This window comes from Epinephelus fuscoguttatus, linkage group LG5 (assembly GCF_011397635.1).
Source record: "Epinephelus fuscoguttatus linkage group LG5, E.fuscoguttatus.final_Chr_v1".
NCBI classification, from domain to species: Eukaryota; Metazoa; Chordata; class Actinopteri; order Perciformes; family Serranidae; genus Epinephelus; species Epinephelus fuscoguttatus.
The window spans coordinates 1,232,042-1,249,483 of NC_064756.1; the positions used below are offsets into that span (position 1 = coordinate 1,232,042).

At 39.6% G+C, this 17,442-nt stretch overlaps 3 protein-coding genes across 3 annotated transcripts in view; all 3 read right to left on the reverse strand.

Moving 5' to 3' along the window:
- Positions 1-17,442, reverse strand: part of LOC125888456 (olfactory receptor 52K1-like) — a 185,410-nt gene that overhangs the window by 157,399 nt on the left and 10,569 nt on the right. The gene's annotated exons all lie outside the window — the stretch shown is intronic.
- LOC125888475 (olfactory receptor 10J4-like) lies at positions 6,456-7,373 on the reverse strand. Its single transcript, XM_049575858.1, has one exon. The coding sequence runs from the start codon at positions 7,371-7,373 to the stop codon at positions 6,456-6,458; it is 918 nt and encodes a 305-aa protein (XP_049431815.1).
- LOC125888479 (olfactory receptor 5F1-like) lies at positions 13,552-14,511 on the reverse strand. The gene has a single exon (XM_049575862.1). It carries the CDS (start codon positions 14,509-14,511, stop codon positions 13,552-13,554), a length of 960 nt encoding a protein of 319 aa, XP_049431819.1.

Genomic DNA, 17,442 nt, shown 5'->3' on the forward strand with positions numbered 1-17,442 from the left:
CTCAATTGTTATAGTTTTCTAATGTGAGAATTTTAAACTGTCTTTTGAATTGAGCAATGTGTTTACTTTCTTTGATCGTTACAGGTAAATTATTCCACAACCTCACCCCATTGACAGATATGCACATGCTTTTGAGTGTGGTACGCACCTTGGATTGTAAGAGATTCCCTCTCCTTCTTAAATTATAACCACTTTCTCCTTCTTTAAACCATTTTTGTATATTATTAGGGAGTAAGTTGTTTTTGGCTTTGTAAATAATTTGTGTGGTCTTGAGATCCACTATATCCATAAATTTTAATGTTTGTAATTTTAAAAATAAATCATTTGTTTGTGCTTTATAGCCAACATTGCTGACTATTCTCATTGCCTTTTTCTGCATGGTGCATATTGTCTTTAGGGTGGATTTGTAGGTATTACCCCACACCTCAGCACAATAAGACAGATAAGGAAGAAAAAGCGAGCAGTATAGAATGTACATTGTTTTCTGATTCATTATGTGTCTGACTTTACAAAGTATACCATTAGTCTTTGCCAATTTAGAGCAAATGTGTTTGACTTGCGGTTTCCAGCTGAGATTGTGATCAATTATTACTCCCAGGAAGGAATTTTCATAAACTCTTTCTAATCTGGTGTTATCACACAGTACTTCAATAGTTAAGTCTTCTGGAATTTAGCGTTTCCCAAAAATCATAAATTTGGTTTTCTTTATATTGAGAGATAATTTATTTGTATCAAACCACTGTTTTAGCTTAGCTAGCTCTTCAGAGACAATCTTTAACAGCTGTTGGAGGTTCTCTCCTTTACAAAAGATATTTGTGTCATCTGCAAAAATTACAAATTTCAAAATATTAGAAGTATTAATAATATCATTTATGTATAATATAAATAATTTTGGTCCCATTATTGATCCTTGTGGTACACCGCAAGTTATATTTAGGAGCATTGACTTTTCCTCTCCCATCTGCACAAACTGTTGTTTATGTTCTAAATAACTTTTTATCCAACTGAGCCCTACACCCCTAATCCCATATCTTTCCAGTTTTTGAAGCAAAATATGATGATTAATTGTATCAAAGGCCTTTTTAAGGTCAATAAATACCCCTATGGCAAACTTCTTGTCATCAATGCTGGTAGTTAGTTCTTCCACAAGGTCAATTAGAGCCAAAGATGTAGATCGATTTGGTCTAAAACCATACTGACTATCAGTTAAGATCTCATGCTTATCAATAAAACTGTCCAATCTGGTGGCAAATATCTTCTCCAAGATTTTAGAAAATTGGGGAAGCAATGAAATTGGCCTGTAGTTAGTATAAAGATTCTGCTCACCAGCTTTAAAGATGGGAATGACTTTGGCTATTTTCATCTTAATGGGAAAGGTGCCCAGTTTCAGTGAGAGATTGCAGATATGTGCTATGGGATCTGCTATAGCTACAATTACTTGTTTAATTAAGAATAGATCAATATCATCACAATCCCTTGATGTCTTGTTCTTAAAATTATTAACAATGTCAATTATTTCGGTTTTATCTGTATCTCTCAGAGAAATAGTAGCTGAGTTTCTTTCTTCAAAAATTTGTGAGACACCTCGCCCTTGTGGAGGGATTATCTCATCGGCCAGCTTGGGCCTGACATTTACAAAGAATCTGTTGAAGCCTGCCACCACTTCATCACTGTTTTTAATTATCTTACCATTATCAAGAAATTCATTTGGAAATCCAGCACTTGGTTTTTTTCTTCTAATAATTGAATTTAAAATATTCCAGGTGCCCTTTATGTTATTTTTATTGGTTTCCAACAATTTACTATAATAATCTTTCTTACATTTTCTTAGAATATCCGTTAGTTTATTTTTATATGTCTTATATTTAATTTCTTTTTCTTCAGTTCTGTGCTTGATAAAGTCTTTATATAATTTATTCTTTTTTTTGCAGGCATTCAACAGACCCCCCGTAAACCAGGGGTTATCTGGACGTTTTGATGTTTTCTTTGGTTGCTGAATTGGACAGTTTTTATGATATAAAGTCAAAAAAGTATTAAGGAATAAGTTATAAGCTGAATCAACATCTTCCTTTTCATAAACATTCCTCCAGTTTTGAACTAACAGATCATTTCTGAATGTATTCAGGGTGTCTTCCATTCTTAATCTCCTCTGCATGTTTATTTTGCTGCTGTCTAAGTTCTTGTGTTTACATTCATGGATAACAAACACCGGCAGATGGTCAGTAATATCGTTTATTAATAATCCACTTTCTAAATTACTGGTCATATTATTAGTAAGAATATTGTCTATTACTGTTGCTGAGTGGGTGGTAATTCTACTTGGTTTGGTTATACTAGGATATAGGCCCTTACTGTACATTGCATCTATAAATTCCTCTATTGCAGGTGATTTATTTGGATTTAAGAAGTCTATATTATAGTCCCCGCATAAAAAGGCAACCTTCTGCTCGGTGTTTGAAACCATGGCCTCAAACACATCTTTAAAACTTTCAATGCTAGAGTTGGGTGCTCTATAAACACAGCTAACAATGACATTCTTCATTTTACCCATATCAATTTCAACAGTAATACATTCACAGATGTCATCAATCACAGTCGTCATACTCTCTACTATCCTATACTTTAACCTGTTGTCCACATACAGTGCGACTCCTCCACCCTTTTTATTTGCTCTATTCACAAAGTTGAAATTATAACCTTCTAATTCAAAATCGGTCCCTTTGTCATGGCTAAGCCAGCTCTCAGAAATAGCGATTACATTAAATTGCATGGTGTAATGCTGTAGATAGTCTCTGATCTTATTAAAACTTGCGTATAGACTCCTACTATTGAAGTGTACAATTGATATACCATGCTCTAAATTGAATTTCTCCTTAAATTGGTTTTCGGTGTAATAACAACAATTACTGGTTACATAATCAAAAAAATTACTTTCCGGGTCTATATCTATATCTTGTTCCTGCATAGTAATTGTTCAATGTGGTCGCACACAGTCGCCTTCCCAGTCACACACATCCAAATTTGAGCATATACACACCCACAAAAATATATGGATTGGACTGGTCAAAGATGGCGCGCTCAAAAATGACCTTGGAGTTAGGGGAGGGGTCTACCTGACCGTGTGGTCTGTCAGACAATGGAACAAAGAAAAGACGCGCGAACTTCGAGTTTCCTCTCAAAGAGCAGTCATGTTGAAAGTAAAGTTTGTCTTGAGCACATGTGTATGTGATATATGTTGCAAAGGGTCTGGGTTAGTAAAGAGGATGTTTAATTGCAGGCAAGACGCATTGGCAAACTAACATTACTTAACTTTGGTGAAGCCAAATAACCAATTACCTAACTACCAACACGTCTCGATTTGCCTGTATAACTGTAATAATACTATGCCCAGTTGTTACGCTACCAGTCCTCAAATGCAGAAAACCCAGTAAATATTCCAACAGACTAACATTCTCTAATTTTTTTTTTTACTGAAGCAAAAGTAGCAACAGTGTAGAAATACTCTGTTGCAAGTCAAAGTCCAGCATTCAAAATATCATTGAAGTGCAAAAGTATTTCCAACAAAATATACTTAAAATAGCCTTCCAAAACTGAAAGTATTTTAAGTATTACATTTATTAATACATTCATGTGTTTATCACTTTAATGATGCAGCTCATTTTAAACATGGGATTACTGCTGGGTAGTTTCACCTATAATAATACACAGAAAGCTATTTGTTTGTTAGTAATCTGAATCTGTGAAGTAACTAAAGCTGTCACATAAATGTAGTGCAGTAAAAAGTACAATTTTTACCTCTGAGATGAAGAGGAGTAGAAGTAGCCTACAAAGTACCATAAAATGGAAATACACCAGCACAAGTACCTCAAAATTGTACTTAACTACAGTACTTGGGTAAATGTACTTAGCTACATTCCACCACTGTTAACAAATACAGCTGTAGTCAGTAAAGGTTCACTGGTAATAGCTGTGATTCTACTCAAAACCCATAATAATTTCTAACAGACACTAATGTTTTTAACATCATAGTTCACAATTAATCCAAAGAGGAAGTGACACTTTCTGACGCACACATTTTCAACTTTTTAATTATCAAGATGTGGTTCATTTTTGGTAAAGCATCTATATAGATGCATGACTAATGTTCTTTGCCATCTAAGCTCAAATCTAAAGTCAGTATGCTGGTTATTTAACTTTAAATATTAACTGGTCAGGGGTATAAACTAGGGGTAGGGCACGGCAAGATTAGTGCTTCTCCCTGTCCCCTTTTTTCAGACATATGGACTCAAAAATTATTAAAAGGAAAGAAAAAAAATGTAGAGTTTTCTAAAAAGGGCGTCATGATAGGATTTGTATTTCCTTTTGCATTTTTTTTCTATCTTTTCTCTTTGCATTTATATTTTCAAATGAATGTATTCTATTTGAATGTATTCTATTTCCTTTGTCCAACATCCGAAAAATAAATAAATAAACTAAAAAAAATAAACTAAAAACTAAACAAGCTCTATTTTGATGCTTGTAATGGACTCTGGCATCTTGTTTACATTCAAAGTGCACATCTTGATAATTAAAAAGTTGAAAATGTGTGCGTCAGAAAGTGTCACTTCCTCTTGGATTAATTGTGACCTATGATGTTAAAAATATTAGTGTCTTTGTAGTAATTATTATGGGTTTTGAGTAGGATCACAGCTATTATCAATGAACCTTTATTAACTACAGTTGTATTTGTTAACAACACATACATAAATATACAACCTGTATGTATGTAAAAGATTATTCCTAAAATCATATAGAATTTAGATAAGCTCATGAAAAATACATAAAGCCTATACAACCTGTATGCATGTGTTGTTTTATTTATCTTTTGACCCAAACATCATCTTTTATATGATATCAACATATGTTGATGGGCTTTAGGATGAACATTGTTGTATAAAACATTCATGTCTACAATATAAGCATATACTGTAACATATTTGTTAAAAATATGTATAGCATGAGTTTTTATGCATTAATTTATGGTGTAACCATTTATGTTAAGGACATATAGTTAATTTTTATATGCAAATTCATGAAAATAATATATATACAATAATTCTGTATGTATATATCTTTCTCTAACTAATTTTTGACATTTATATCTATTTTCAATGTAAAATATAAACATTTATTGATGAGTTTTGGGATGAATTCATATGTACAAAACATGTATGTCTACGGAATAAGCATTTATACATATATTAAGGACATTCATACGCTGATTTTTTTGACAGCATTACGTGCTGCTGTCATATATTTTAACGATGAATATCTATTACATATACAAGATTATGAAAACAACAACAGAACATAATGATGGGCTTTTGGATGAATATATTTGGGCAATTATTAAAAAAACAAAACATTTATGTAATGAATCATTTGATGGTGTTATAGGTTGCTATCATATATTTAACAATAAATATTTAATCAATATATAGAAGTTCATGAAATAAGCATATATACATATATCTTTAATTGATATTATATATCAATTAAAGATATGTATGTCAAAATTTATAAGAAACACATATACGTATAAAGGTATTTTATGTTGATTCCAAAAACTTTTAAATTTTTTTGGTTCAAATATATGATAGCAACATGTAATACCATTAAAAAGTTCATCATAGTAATGTTTTTATTGTATGAACTTGTATGTATATGTGGTCATATTGTACACATATATGTTTTGTACATTAAAATTCATCCCTTAGCTCATCAATGTATGTTGATATTATGAATGTACACATAAAAGATAGATGTGTATGTAATTAATAAGAAAAAACATATACACATACAGAACTTTGTATATATGTTGTTTTCATAAACCTGAATATATAAATTCAATATTTATCATAAAAATAGAAAGCAGCATATATTACCATATAAAAATTCATCATATACATGCTGTTAATATGCACATGCACAAAACGTACAGTGGGTATTTCACATATGTTATAAACTTCTATCTTCATACATCCAAAGGATTATGTATGTGCTAATACCATATCACCTTATAGGTAACATTTGTGGCAACATCACTCTTGATTTAGGGGCATATGGGTCATATATTACATTTGTGTAAGAGGTGAGGTTAAGAGGTCATGAGTTTTATTTTCCACAGCTGGTTTGTGTCTGTGACTGAATGGAGATTTAACACTTTACAAATAACACGTAATACCAGAGTTAAATTAATGAACTGCGCAGACATACAATTTTATCTGTACTAAACCTACATATTGTTTTTAGATCTCTTTAAATGAATGCAGATGCATATTGCAGATGTCTCGAACTTTGCAACAAAGAGACATTTGTGGAAAATTTGCATTAAGTTTTGAATTTTAGGATAAGTAAAGATCGTACAGATGTCATTACTGTTGACACAAATATAATCAAAGACAGACTTTTCTTCCTCACTGGGCCAGACTTTTAAATATGTTACGAATTTTGGACATATTCATTCCATACATTACAGGGTTGAAAAGAGGCTGACATGTAAGAAAGTGTAATGACAAAATGATTCGCAACATGTTGGGCACACTATTCATATTAAACCTGCTCTGCAATACTTCAAAGAAAACCCCGAAAGAAAAGTTCAAGAGGGAAGCGAGGTGAGGTGTGCAGGTGCTGACAGCTTTCTGTCTGGTCTGTTTAGAACCAGAAAAACAAACTTTAAGGATCTTTATATAACTGTAAAAGACCAAAGATACAGGACATGAGATTATGAGAGAGCCGTAGATTAGTCCATAAATGTTCTGGACTGTGGTGTCATAACATGCCAGTTTAACGATGGAGTGGTAGTCACAGTACACCTTATTGATAATGTTCTCACACAGCTGTAAAGAACCAATTAATGACACCAAAACAACAATTGCAATCAGAGGGAGTAACCAACTCAGAGAAATAAGAAAGACGACCTTGTTAAATGTCATACGTGTGTTATATTGTAGAGGATAACAGATGGCAAGATATCTGTCATAAGACATGACAGCTAGGTTGGAAAACTCTACACATCCATATGAATACCCACAGAATATCTGCAGGAAACAAAATACAGTAGAGACAGTGTGAATGTCAGAGAGGATCTGAAGCAGCAGGAATGGAAACAACCCTGTACTACCATACAGTTCATTTACAAACAAGCTGCACAGAAACATGTACATAGGTTCATGTAAGCTTCTGTTCACACAGATAACCACAATCAGACAGAGATTAATGCAAATAATTAAAACATATAGACACATGACAATGATGAAATATAAATATTTGAAATGACGAGTATCAAAGTAGGCAGTGAATGTGAAGTATGTCACCTGAGTTGAGTTTACCATGATCCTTCTTTTGGCTTGTGAAACATTCATAATGCTGTTTGCAGGTAAAACTAACCATACTGACTAAATTACATTTCCACAAATGTCTAACTCATCTAAACTAAACGGCATCAAACACTCATGAATGGTTTTCACATTTCAGTATCAATCCTTACATTCATCTGTTCTCCTGCTGTAGTTATACCACAAAAATTGCTAAACTGACCTGAGCCTCTGCGTCTGCTTTTTTCAAACTTTTAAGTCAGCAGACGCCCACAGCACTTACCTCATCATTACAGGGACACAAAGATTGACACTGATTTCTATCTGATGAAAAACTTTTACGCCCACCTACTGGTAAAGTATTACGAAAATAAATTAACAACAATAAAAGACGTATATTTAGGCAACCTAACATTTGACCATATGTTCTACGGTAGCTATATTTTAGTTTTTAGACTCACACCAATTCCTAACTGGATGCAGCACGGGTTTGCATCAGTGATATAATCGGTTTGACTGCACTGTCTGCTTTTGGACTGTCATAACTTCACGTATGTGACGTGGAATGATGCAGTACGCTGTTTTAAGCCAAACTTTTGTCGTACAGCCCATTTCACATTGAAAGATGGACAAAGAATGGCTGATTTACGGGATTGAAATGAAGCATTTTTTTAGGATACCGCCTCATTTTACTACAAAAACCTAAATAAGTTGTCATCTGGCCGGAGGGTGATCACCAGGGAGCTGAATGTTTCTGGTAACTACTGTGTGGGATGTTTAGCAAAGCTCACTAGCAAGCTAGCTTGTTTTACAAAGTGGAGATGGTGGTATTACATAGTAGCTACACCAATGATATCTACAAGTTACCCATGAGAGTATTGTTGTGAACATTAACAAAGTATGTATTCACCCATCTTTTCAGTGGGAGTTTACATGACGTGACCGGAGTTCCATATTTAACAGATCCAGTGTGGACAAAGAGCATCTGATGTAACGCAATGTGGTTTGATCGTCAGACAAGGTGTTGGACCCCATCCAGTCACTCTATAGCTTTGGGCATCACCCCCTCTTATTCAGAGGTTTATAAAGGTAACAGGTCATAAGAGTTCATGTCAGTGGGGGTCTGAGGACTTATGGATGAGTCCAGCTATGGTCAGGGAGAAACTGTTCTTGGTGAAAGGGGTTTTGCTCCTGATGGACTGCAGCCTCCTGCCGGAAGGGAGTGTTTCAAGGACTTTGTGTCCAGGGTTTGAAGAGTCATCCACAATCTTCCCTGCCTGCCTCAGGGTCCTGGAGGGACGAATGATTGCAGCCAATCCCCTTCTCAGCAGAGTGAATGATACGCTGCAGTCTACCCTTGTTCTTAGCTGTGGCATCAGTGTGCCAGATAATGATAGTGGAAGTAAGAATGGACTCAGTAACGGCACCATCATTGACTTTGTCAAGTAGAACTTTGTGCTCCTTCACCAACTTCTTAGGTAAAGGAGCAGGGCGGTGGTTCCTTAGTCATGAAGTCCTTTGGTCCTTGGCTTTTGGCGATGATGATGATGGTGGAGGTCTTGAGGCAGAATGGGACATAGCATGTCTCCAGTGAGATGTCAAAGACGTCTGTGAACACCGTAGCTGACTTTTGCCTCCTCAAAATCATAACTTCCTAGTGGGGCAATGGCAGGTACAGAGACACCACATGGTGACGGCAAGAACTTTGATGTGTCTGTTTCTGATGGCAGTAGAGATTTCTGGGAGAAAAAACATGAAGCTTCTTTAAAAAAGTATTTTCCTTTTACACATCTATCAAAGCGAATGAAACATGAAGACTGCAGGGAATAGTCTCCTATTTAGTCATGAAACAAGTCGGACTGTCCCACTCTGTATCACACAGTAAAAGGTAAATGAACTGTATTTAAAGTGTATTTGCCTAATGCAAGGTGCTGGCCTGACCATCAGAAGCAACTTGGAGTTACCCAAGGATACTCTGACAAACAGAAAGGAGGAGGCAAGGATCATTAGTGGTTGACCCGCTCTATGAATCAAAACTAATGCCACAGGTATACTAGGGCTGTCAACGAATATTCTAAATTCGAATTTAAATTCGAATTTGAAAAAAAAATGGACCTTCGAATGTGAAAATTGATATTTGATTGTGGAGAAAAAAAAAACACCACCGCAGTTGTCCTCTTTGCGAGTGGGAGGCGGGAGCGGCCACGGAGGTGGATGACACAATCGGTTAACATGGGCACCGAAAGGAAACTGGCTTCCCTTCTCGGCGCTTTGAGGCTATTCGCAGCGCTTCCGCAGGCGGTGTAGCCTGACGGGTCAGAGAGGGGGGGCGAGCGAGAGGTCCGCGGTCGTTTATAACGTAATGTTATAGATAATTGTTTTATGTGTTTTAATGTGTAGGTATGTAAATATTTTCAAAGACGTTTATGTTGAAATAAAAATAACTACAAGTAGTTATGTTTCCTTGTATTAATACATACAGAAGTATATTTCCTTGTATTAATTTGCCCTCTTGTGGACATAATGCGAAAAAAAAATTCGAATGGTTCGAATCTATGAGTTATTTTTAGAATGAATATTCGAACTTCATTTTTGAGCAATTTTGACAGCCCTAAGGTATACACAGTTTGACTCTGGATGAGCCCTTGCATCAAATTTAGCTTGATCCAGTCTGACCTGAACTGCACGTCACTTTGATGCTAGCTAGCTCCTGCAGTCTGCATGTCAAAGTACCCTTGAGCTTGAACCCCAAACTGCTCCCGATGATGCTTCCAGTTAAAAACTGAGTAGCAGGTGGCACCTTGTAGAGTAGCCTCGGCCACCAGTGTATGAATGTGTGTGTGAATGGTTGAATGTGACTCGCAGTGTAAATCGCTTTGAGTGATTGGATGACTAGAAAGGCACTATACAATAGCAGGTCCATTTACCAACTCTTAATGGAGCATTTTCAAATCCTCCATGGTTGCACAAAGTTACAGCCAGAAGATCATTTGTGTCCTAAATGACCAAATTCCCAAGAATCCGCTGGCCATGAGGTTTTGGGTTCTTCCATCTCGGGAACTCTGACAGAAGAAAGGTCTTGGTAGGCCTGAAAGACTGTCCACTATAGGGTGGGACCGGTGTGAGCATCTTCAAACCGGTTTGATTTTAAGCCAAACACTGGAGTAACCAAATGTTATACCAAATGTTACCTGGTGTCGCACTTGACTCAGCAGCTGCTCCTGAGTGGATCATAATGACACCGTGTCCAAACAGCTAAAGAGCATCAGACTATCTTTTAAATACGCACTTCTGTTACGTCACGTAAACAAATCATGTAAATATCAGCTATTTGCTCAAGACTGGAGACGTCAGTTCAGTCTCACTCATCGAAAACTGGCACTTGGTCGGCGACTTTTGGGGTCACACACGTCTTTTCATGTCTGCATGATACCAGGCAGGTGGCCGGCGGCGCCAGGGGGAAACGTGGTGTGACAGTAATTAAAGTTAAGGCGGCAAAAGTCTGAGGCTTGTGGGAGGGGTGGTGGATGGGTCTAACACCCACCAACTTCCACCCAGGAGGCCGGTGTTCACTGTAAGATTGTGAAGCCAAACCCTGTTCTTTTTTCCTAAACCTAAACACGTGGGTTTTGTTGGCTGAATGTAACCATGTGCGTTTGCTGTTGACGGAAACAAACGTCAATTGGTGGTGTTGTACCGACGTAGTGCTTTTATTTTGAAAGAGATTGTACATAAACTGTACATTTCCTGTGAAAACAGAATGCATGTAACTGAAGGTGACCCGGCACCAAACGGTCACAGTCTGGAGCCCTCTACAAGAAATGCACTCAGTAAATCCATAAGTGCTACAGGCAGCCTGGGTCCAGGAATTGAGGGCGAGGAGCCTGCTGAAGCGTTCTGCACCGTGGGACAGTGTTGCAGGGGACCGCTGATAAAAACAAACTTTCCACAGTTTTTTAAAAGAACATTGACACAAAATCCATTTTTGGCAGCTCTGGTTGCCAAATGAAAAATCAGCCGGTTTATGGAGGAAGGGAGTGAATGAAGCAGTTCTGGAAGTTTGTCAAGGATGACCGGGACTGTGCCTCCAGGAAAGCAGTGAGTTGTGACATTGAAAAAACAAATATTCCTGATGATGCTGTCCCTAAACAACACAGTGGAAGGAGGGAAAAGAGGACGAAGAGGAACACAATCGGGATTGGGGGACTCACGTGAGGCAGGTGGACGGTCCATGCTGCGTGACCGGGGGGGGCAGGTGTTGCGGTGACTCGGCGGCCCTGGCCCCGGCAGGAGGAGCGCCATCCCGGCTGTGGGAGAGGAGTCCTCCGGAGCGTCTCAGTACAGCCTCTTTTAGGAGCCTCCGACGCGCTGCAGAAGCCGATGCCTAGGAAGGGAGTTGATGGTCGGGTCCTGCAGCAGTGGCACTCCGGTCCTCAACAGGTGCCAGCGAAGAAGACCCAGACCCATCCATGCAGGGCACCACAGGAGTACCACCGGTCTGCGGAGAGGGAGCCACAGCGCCGTGGGACACCGAGGCCAACCCCTCCAAGCGGGGAGCGGCTGGAGCAGCACTGGTCGGCGGGGAAGGAGCCGCAATGGCAGCGTCTGCAGGGCCAGTGTCTGGGTCTCCGTCCGATGCCAGGGCGCTGTAGCGGTTTGACAGGCTGAGGCACAGAGGTGAGGCAGCACAGCCAGGGGCTCTCTTACCCCTGCCGACCAACTCCACCCAGGACCACCGGCAACTCGGCGTTGAGCTGGAGGACAGTGGAGGCCAAGCGCTGGGATCCCAGTGCACCATGTCTTGAAGGGCCGCCGTGAGTGAGGAGCGACTGTTCATGAGCCACCTCCTGGAGGGCGGTCAGCATGGAGGATTTGTCGTTTAGTTCACCAGAGATCCGGCAAATGTCCTTTGTCTGCTTTTTCAAGATGGGGGTCCACATCAGGGTGCATAGATGTAGCCATAGATGTATCGCTGTGCTGTCAGCTGGCGGAAGTTTTCCCACCTGTCAAGCAGACCGGGTAGTGTCTGGCTGTTAAAACCCCTAATGCTTGGACATCCAGTGAGTAGAATTTAACACCGATTAAAGGAGATAAATAAAAACAACTGATGTCCAAGCAGATAGCTTAAAAGTCACTTAAAAGCTAAAATAAATCAGTTTAAAATTGCGGGTTAGGGAGAGCACAGGCAGGCAGCTACAGATGCCGACACATGCGCAGATCTCTCTCTATATACAGTATATAGAGGAGGAAAGGTTGTGTTAGGGAAGTGCATATTTATTCTGTAACACTGGGTCGTACTTGGACTGTAAATAAACTGGGTTCATTACTTATATATTTAATTAGGTGGTAAACAGACTGAGGATTGTTGTAAATAAATTTGGCAATCTGTTGAAATAATATGAGTTAAAAGAAGAAATGTAAGGAAGGGGTAGAGACAGTTTCACTTCTACCTACTCCTTTTCGGACACTGTTATCTTTGTCTCGTTAGTTTTTTTGTTTTTGGTTCGTTTACATGAGGTTACTTAAAGCTAACATGATGTCAGTTCACCACACTATTATTATTTTATTTTATTTAAGCATGAGGTCCCGTTGAAATTGAAAATCTCTTTTACAACAGAGACCCAGCCGAGGCAGCAGCCAATCAGAACACGTTTAAAATGCAACTAATACGACATATAATCCAAAAATCCACAATAACACAACAGCTATTCAAACACAGCAGCCTCTCAGGAAGAACAAGCACATGTCTCTGTCACCACGTTCTTTATGATGCCCTTAAATGCATCAGTGGATACAAGTGTTTCTAGTTTTAGATATTTTTGTGGATTATTTCATGTCCATGGTGCGGAGTAGGAAAATACAGTTTCCTCCAGATCTGTTAAAACCTGCCGTTCATTAAAAAGCAGCCACCTGGAGGAGCGTAGCTGGAAACTGTCAGAGCTGACACACAGAGAGATGCAGACTTCGGCTGGGAGTTTGACCAGTATTGCTTTATAGATTAAAAAAATATAGCAGTGCTGCCATCTGCGAGTGGTGAGTGATGTCCAGCCCACCAAATCATAAAGAACTCAGGGACAAGTCAGAGACTCTGCATCTGTAATAAAACCCTAAGGTGCATGCTGAACTGAATCAAGGCTGCGTAAAACAGTGACAAAACAGTCTCATGTTTTTAATGGGCACATTCACTGAAACATTGTTAGCACATCTGCATCTGATCTCTGCGGCCGGCCAACAGTTTATAACACAGGACATGTTTACACGTGTTCCGTATCTTTGACATCTGCAGTCCGTACATGATGGGATTCAACAGCGGCTGTATGATGAGAAAATACAGCGAAAGAATGATCCGCAGCACGCTGGGCACGCCGCTCGTATCAAACCTGCTCTGAATGATCTCAAAGCAGCAGCCGAAGGAGAAGTTGAGCAGAGAGATGAGGTGAGGTGTGCAGGTGCTGACGGCTTTCTGTCTCGTCTGTTTCGAACCAGAAAAACAAATCTGGAAAATTTTCACGTAGGAGAAAAAGATGGGGAGCAGAGGGACTATGACGGTGAGGACGGTCCCAAATATTCCATAGAAGTTATTCACTCGAGTGTCAGAACACGCCAACTTTACAACTAAGTAGTTGTGACAGTACAAACTGTGTATGATGTTTCCACATAGCGTCAGACGGATATTTAAAGATAAAGTGATCATGAATTTCACAAAAGAGTAAAACCATAGACCAGCAATGAAGATAAGAGCCTTGTTAAATGTCATGCGTGTGTTATACTGCAGAGGACAGCAGATGGCCAGATATCTGTCATAAGACATGACGGCCAAATTACAAAACTCGACATGTGCATATGTGTACAGACAATAAATCTGCAGGAAACAAGCTGAAGCAGAGACAGTGTGAATGTCAGAGAGGATCTGAAGCAGCAGCAATGGAAACAACCCTGTACTACCATACAGTTCATTTACAAACAGGCTGCACAGAAACATGTACATAGGTTCATGTAAGCTTCTGTTCACACAGATAACCACAATCAGAGACGTGTTGATGAGAACTATAACACTGTATAACACTGCAGTCATCATAAAGTACAAGTATTTTAAAGCTCCTACATGCATATAAGTGCTGAGAATAAAATAAGATAAAGTTGAATTCACAGTCATTGTTGTTTCAGTTTAAACACGTTCACTCTTCACTTTTTAACCCACAACCACTCAGACACTGTTCTGAATAACACACATTATTTTCATACCTGCTGAGCCGTCACTGACCGTGTGAAGCGTGTCACAGGCAGGATAAACTCATCATTCACCCTGCACCTTTAAAATGATAGAAACACGTCACACAGCTCAGCTCAGGCAGAGTGCTTCAGTAACTGACGGGAGGCTGCAGTGATGTCTGCTGTTTATACCTTTACATGACAAGGACACGTCACCACAGTCAACACACTCCAACACACACTCAGATCTTTATGATCACTCTGCAACGTCAAGGGAGTTAATATCTGATGTCAGAACTGGGGGGACAGATGAAGACCAACATCATCATCACAAGTTAACACAAGATTAATACATGAATTATTAAATATAAACAGGAAAATTATTTATGTGGAGCTTAAAATGCTTTTAACCTGCAGTTATAGTTTATGTCAACACGTCCTCACTGTGACCTCGTCACATGTCCACGTTTGGTCATGGACTTTCCATGTCCACATATGACATCCAAGGTACCCTGGGTGTGTTGGTTGTTGACGTTCTGGGACGCCGTGTCAACTTCAGCCTGTTACATGCATTGTCTGTTTTCAAAATACACTTCTGTTTTCACAGGAAATGTACAGTTTGATACAGTCTCTTTCAAAATAAAAGCACTACGTCGGTACAACACCACCAACTGATGTTTTTTCCTTCAACACACACACGTGGTTACGTTTAGCCAACACACACATGTGGTTACATTTAACCGACACACATACGTGGTTACATTTAGCCAACACACACCATGGTTACGTTTAGCCAACACACACACGTGGTTACATTTAACCGACACACACACGTGGTTACATTTAGCCGACACACACACGTGGTTACATTTAGCCAACACACACATGTGGTTACATTTAACCGACACACATACGTGGTTACATTTAGCCAACACACACCATGGTTATGTTTAGCCAACACACACACGTGGTTACATTTAACCGACACACACACGTGGTTACATTTAGCCGACACACACACGTGGTTACATTTAGCCAACACACACACGTGGTTATGTTTAGCTGACACACATACACATGGTTACGTTTAGCCGACACACACACGTGGTTACGTTTAGCTGACACACACACACATGTGGTCACGTTTAGCCAACACACACACGTGGTTACATTTAGCCAACACACACACATGGTTACGTTTAGCCGACACACACACACGTGGTTATGTTTAGCCAACACACACCATGGTTACATTTAGCCAACACACACACGTGGTTACGTTTAGCCAACACACACACGTGGTTACGTTTAGCCAATACACACACACGTGGTTACGTTTAGCCAACACACACCATGGTTACGTTTAGCCAACACACACACACGTGGTTACGTTTAGCCAACACACACCATGGTTATGTTTAGCCAATACACACCATGGTTATGTTTAGCCAACACACACACACACGTGGTTACGTTTAGCCAATACACACCATGGTTATGTTTAGCCAACACACACACACACACGTGGTTACGTTTAGCCAATACACACCATGGTTACGTTTAGCCAACACACACACACGTGGTTACGTTTAGCCAACACACACACACACGTGGTTACGTTTAGCCAACACACACACACGTGGTTACGTTTAGCCAATACACACCATGGTTATGTTTAGCCAACACACACACACACGTGGTTACGTTTAGCCAACACACACCATGGTTACGTTTAGCCAACACACACACACGTGGTTACGTTTAGCCAACACACACCATGGTTATGTTTAGCCAATACACACCATGGTTATGTTTAGCCAACACACACACACACACACGTGGTTACGTTTAGCCAATACACACCATGGTTATGTTTAGCCAACACACACACACACACGTGGTTACGTTTAGCCAATACACACCATGGTTACGTTTAGCCAACACACACACACGTGGTTACGTTTAGCCAACACACACACACGTGGTTACGTTTAGCCAACACACACACGTGGTTACGTTTAGCCAACACACACACACGTGGTTACGTTTAGCCAATACACACCATGGTTACGTTTAGCCAACACACACACACGTGGTTACGTTTAGCCAACACACACACACGTGGTTATGTTTAGCCAACACACACACACGTGGTTACGTTTAGCCAACACACACACGTGGTTACGTTTAGCCAATACACACACACGTGGTTACGTTTAGCCAACACACACACGGTTACATTTAGCCAATACACAAACACACGTGGTTACATTTAGCCAACACACACACGGTTACGTTTAGCCAACACACACACACACACGTGGTTACGTTTAGCCAACACACACCATGGTTACGTTTAGCCAATACACACGTGGTTATGTTTAGCCAACACACACCATGGTTACGTTTAGCCAACACATACACACGTGGTTACGTTTAGCCAGCACACACACGTGGTTACGTTTAGCCAACACACACACACACGTGGTTACGTTTAGCCAACACACACCGTGGTTACGTTTAGCCAATACACACGTGGTTATGTTTAGCCAACACACACCATGGTTACGTTTAGCCAACACATACACACGTGGTTACGTTTAGCCAACACACACCATGGTTACGTTTAGCCAACACACACCATGGTTACGTTTAGCCAACACATACACACGTGGTTACGTTTAGCCAATACACACGTGGTTACATTTAGCCAACACACACGTGGTTACGTTTAGCCAACACACACACACACACACGTGGTTACGTTTAGCCAACACACACCATGGTTACGTTTAGCTAATACACACGTGGTTATGTTTAGCCAACACACACCATGGTTACGTTTAGCCAACACATACACACCATGGTTACGTTT

Excerpts from the sequence above, each read along its gene's own strand:
- LOC125888475 (XM_049575858.1), bottom strand. The coding sequence starts at position 7,373 with ATGGTAAACTCAACTCAGGTGACATACTTCACATTCACTGCCTACTTT.
- LOC125888479 (XM_049575862.1), bottom strand. The coding sequence starts at position 14,511 with ATGACTGTGAATTCAACTTTATCTTATTTTATTCTCAGCACTTATATG.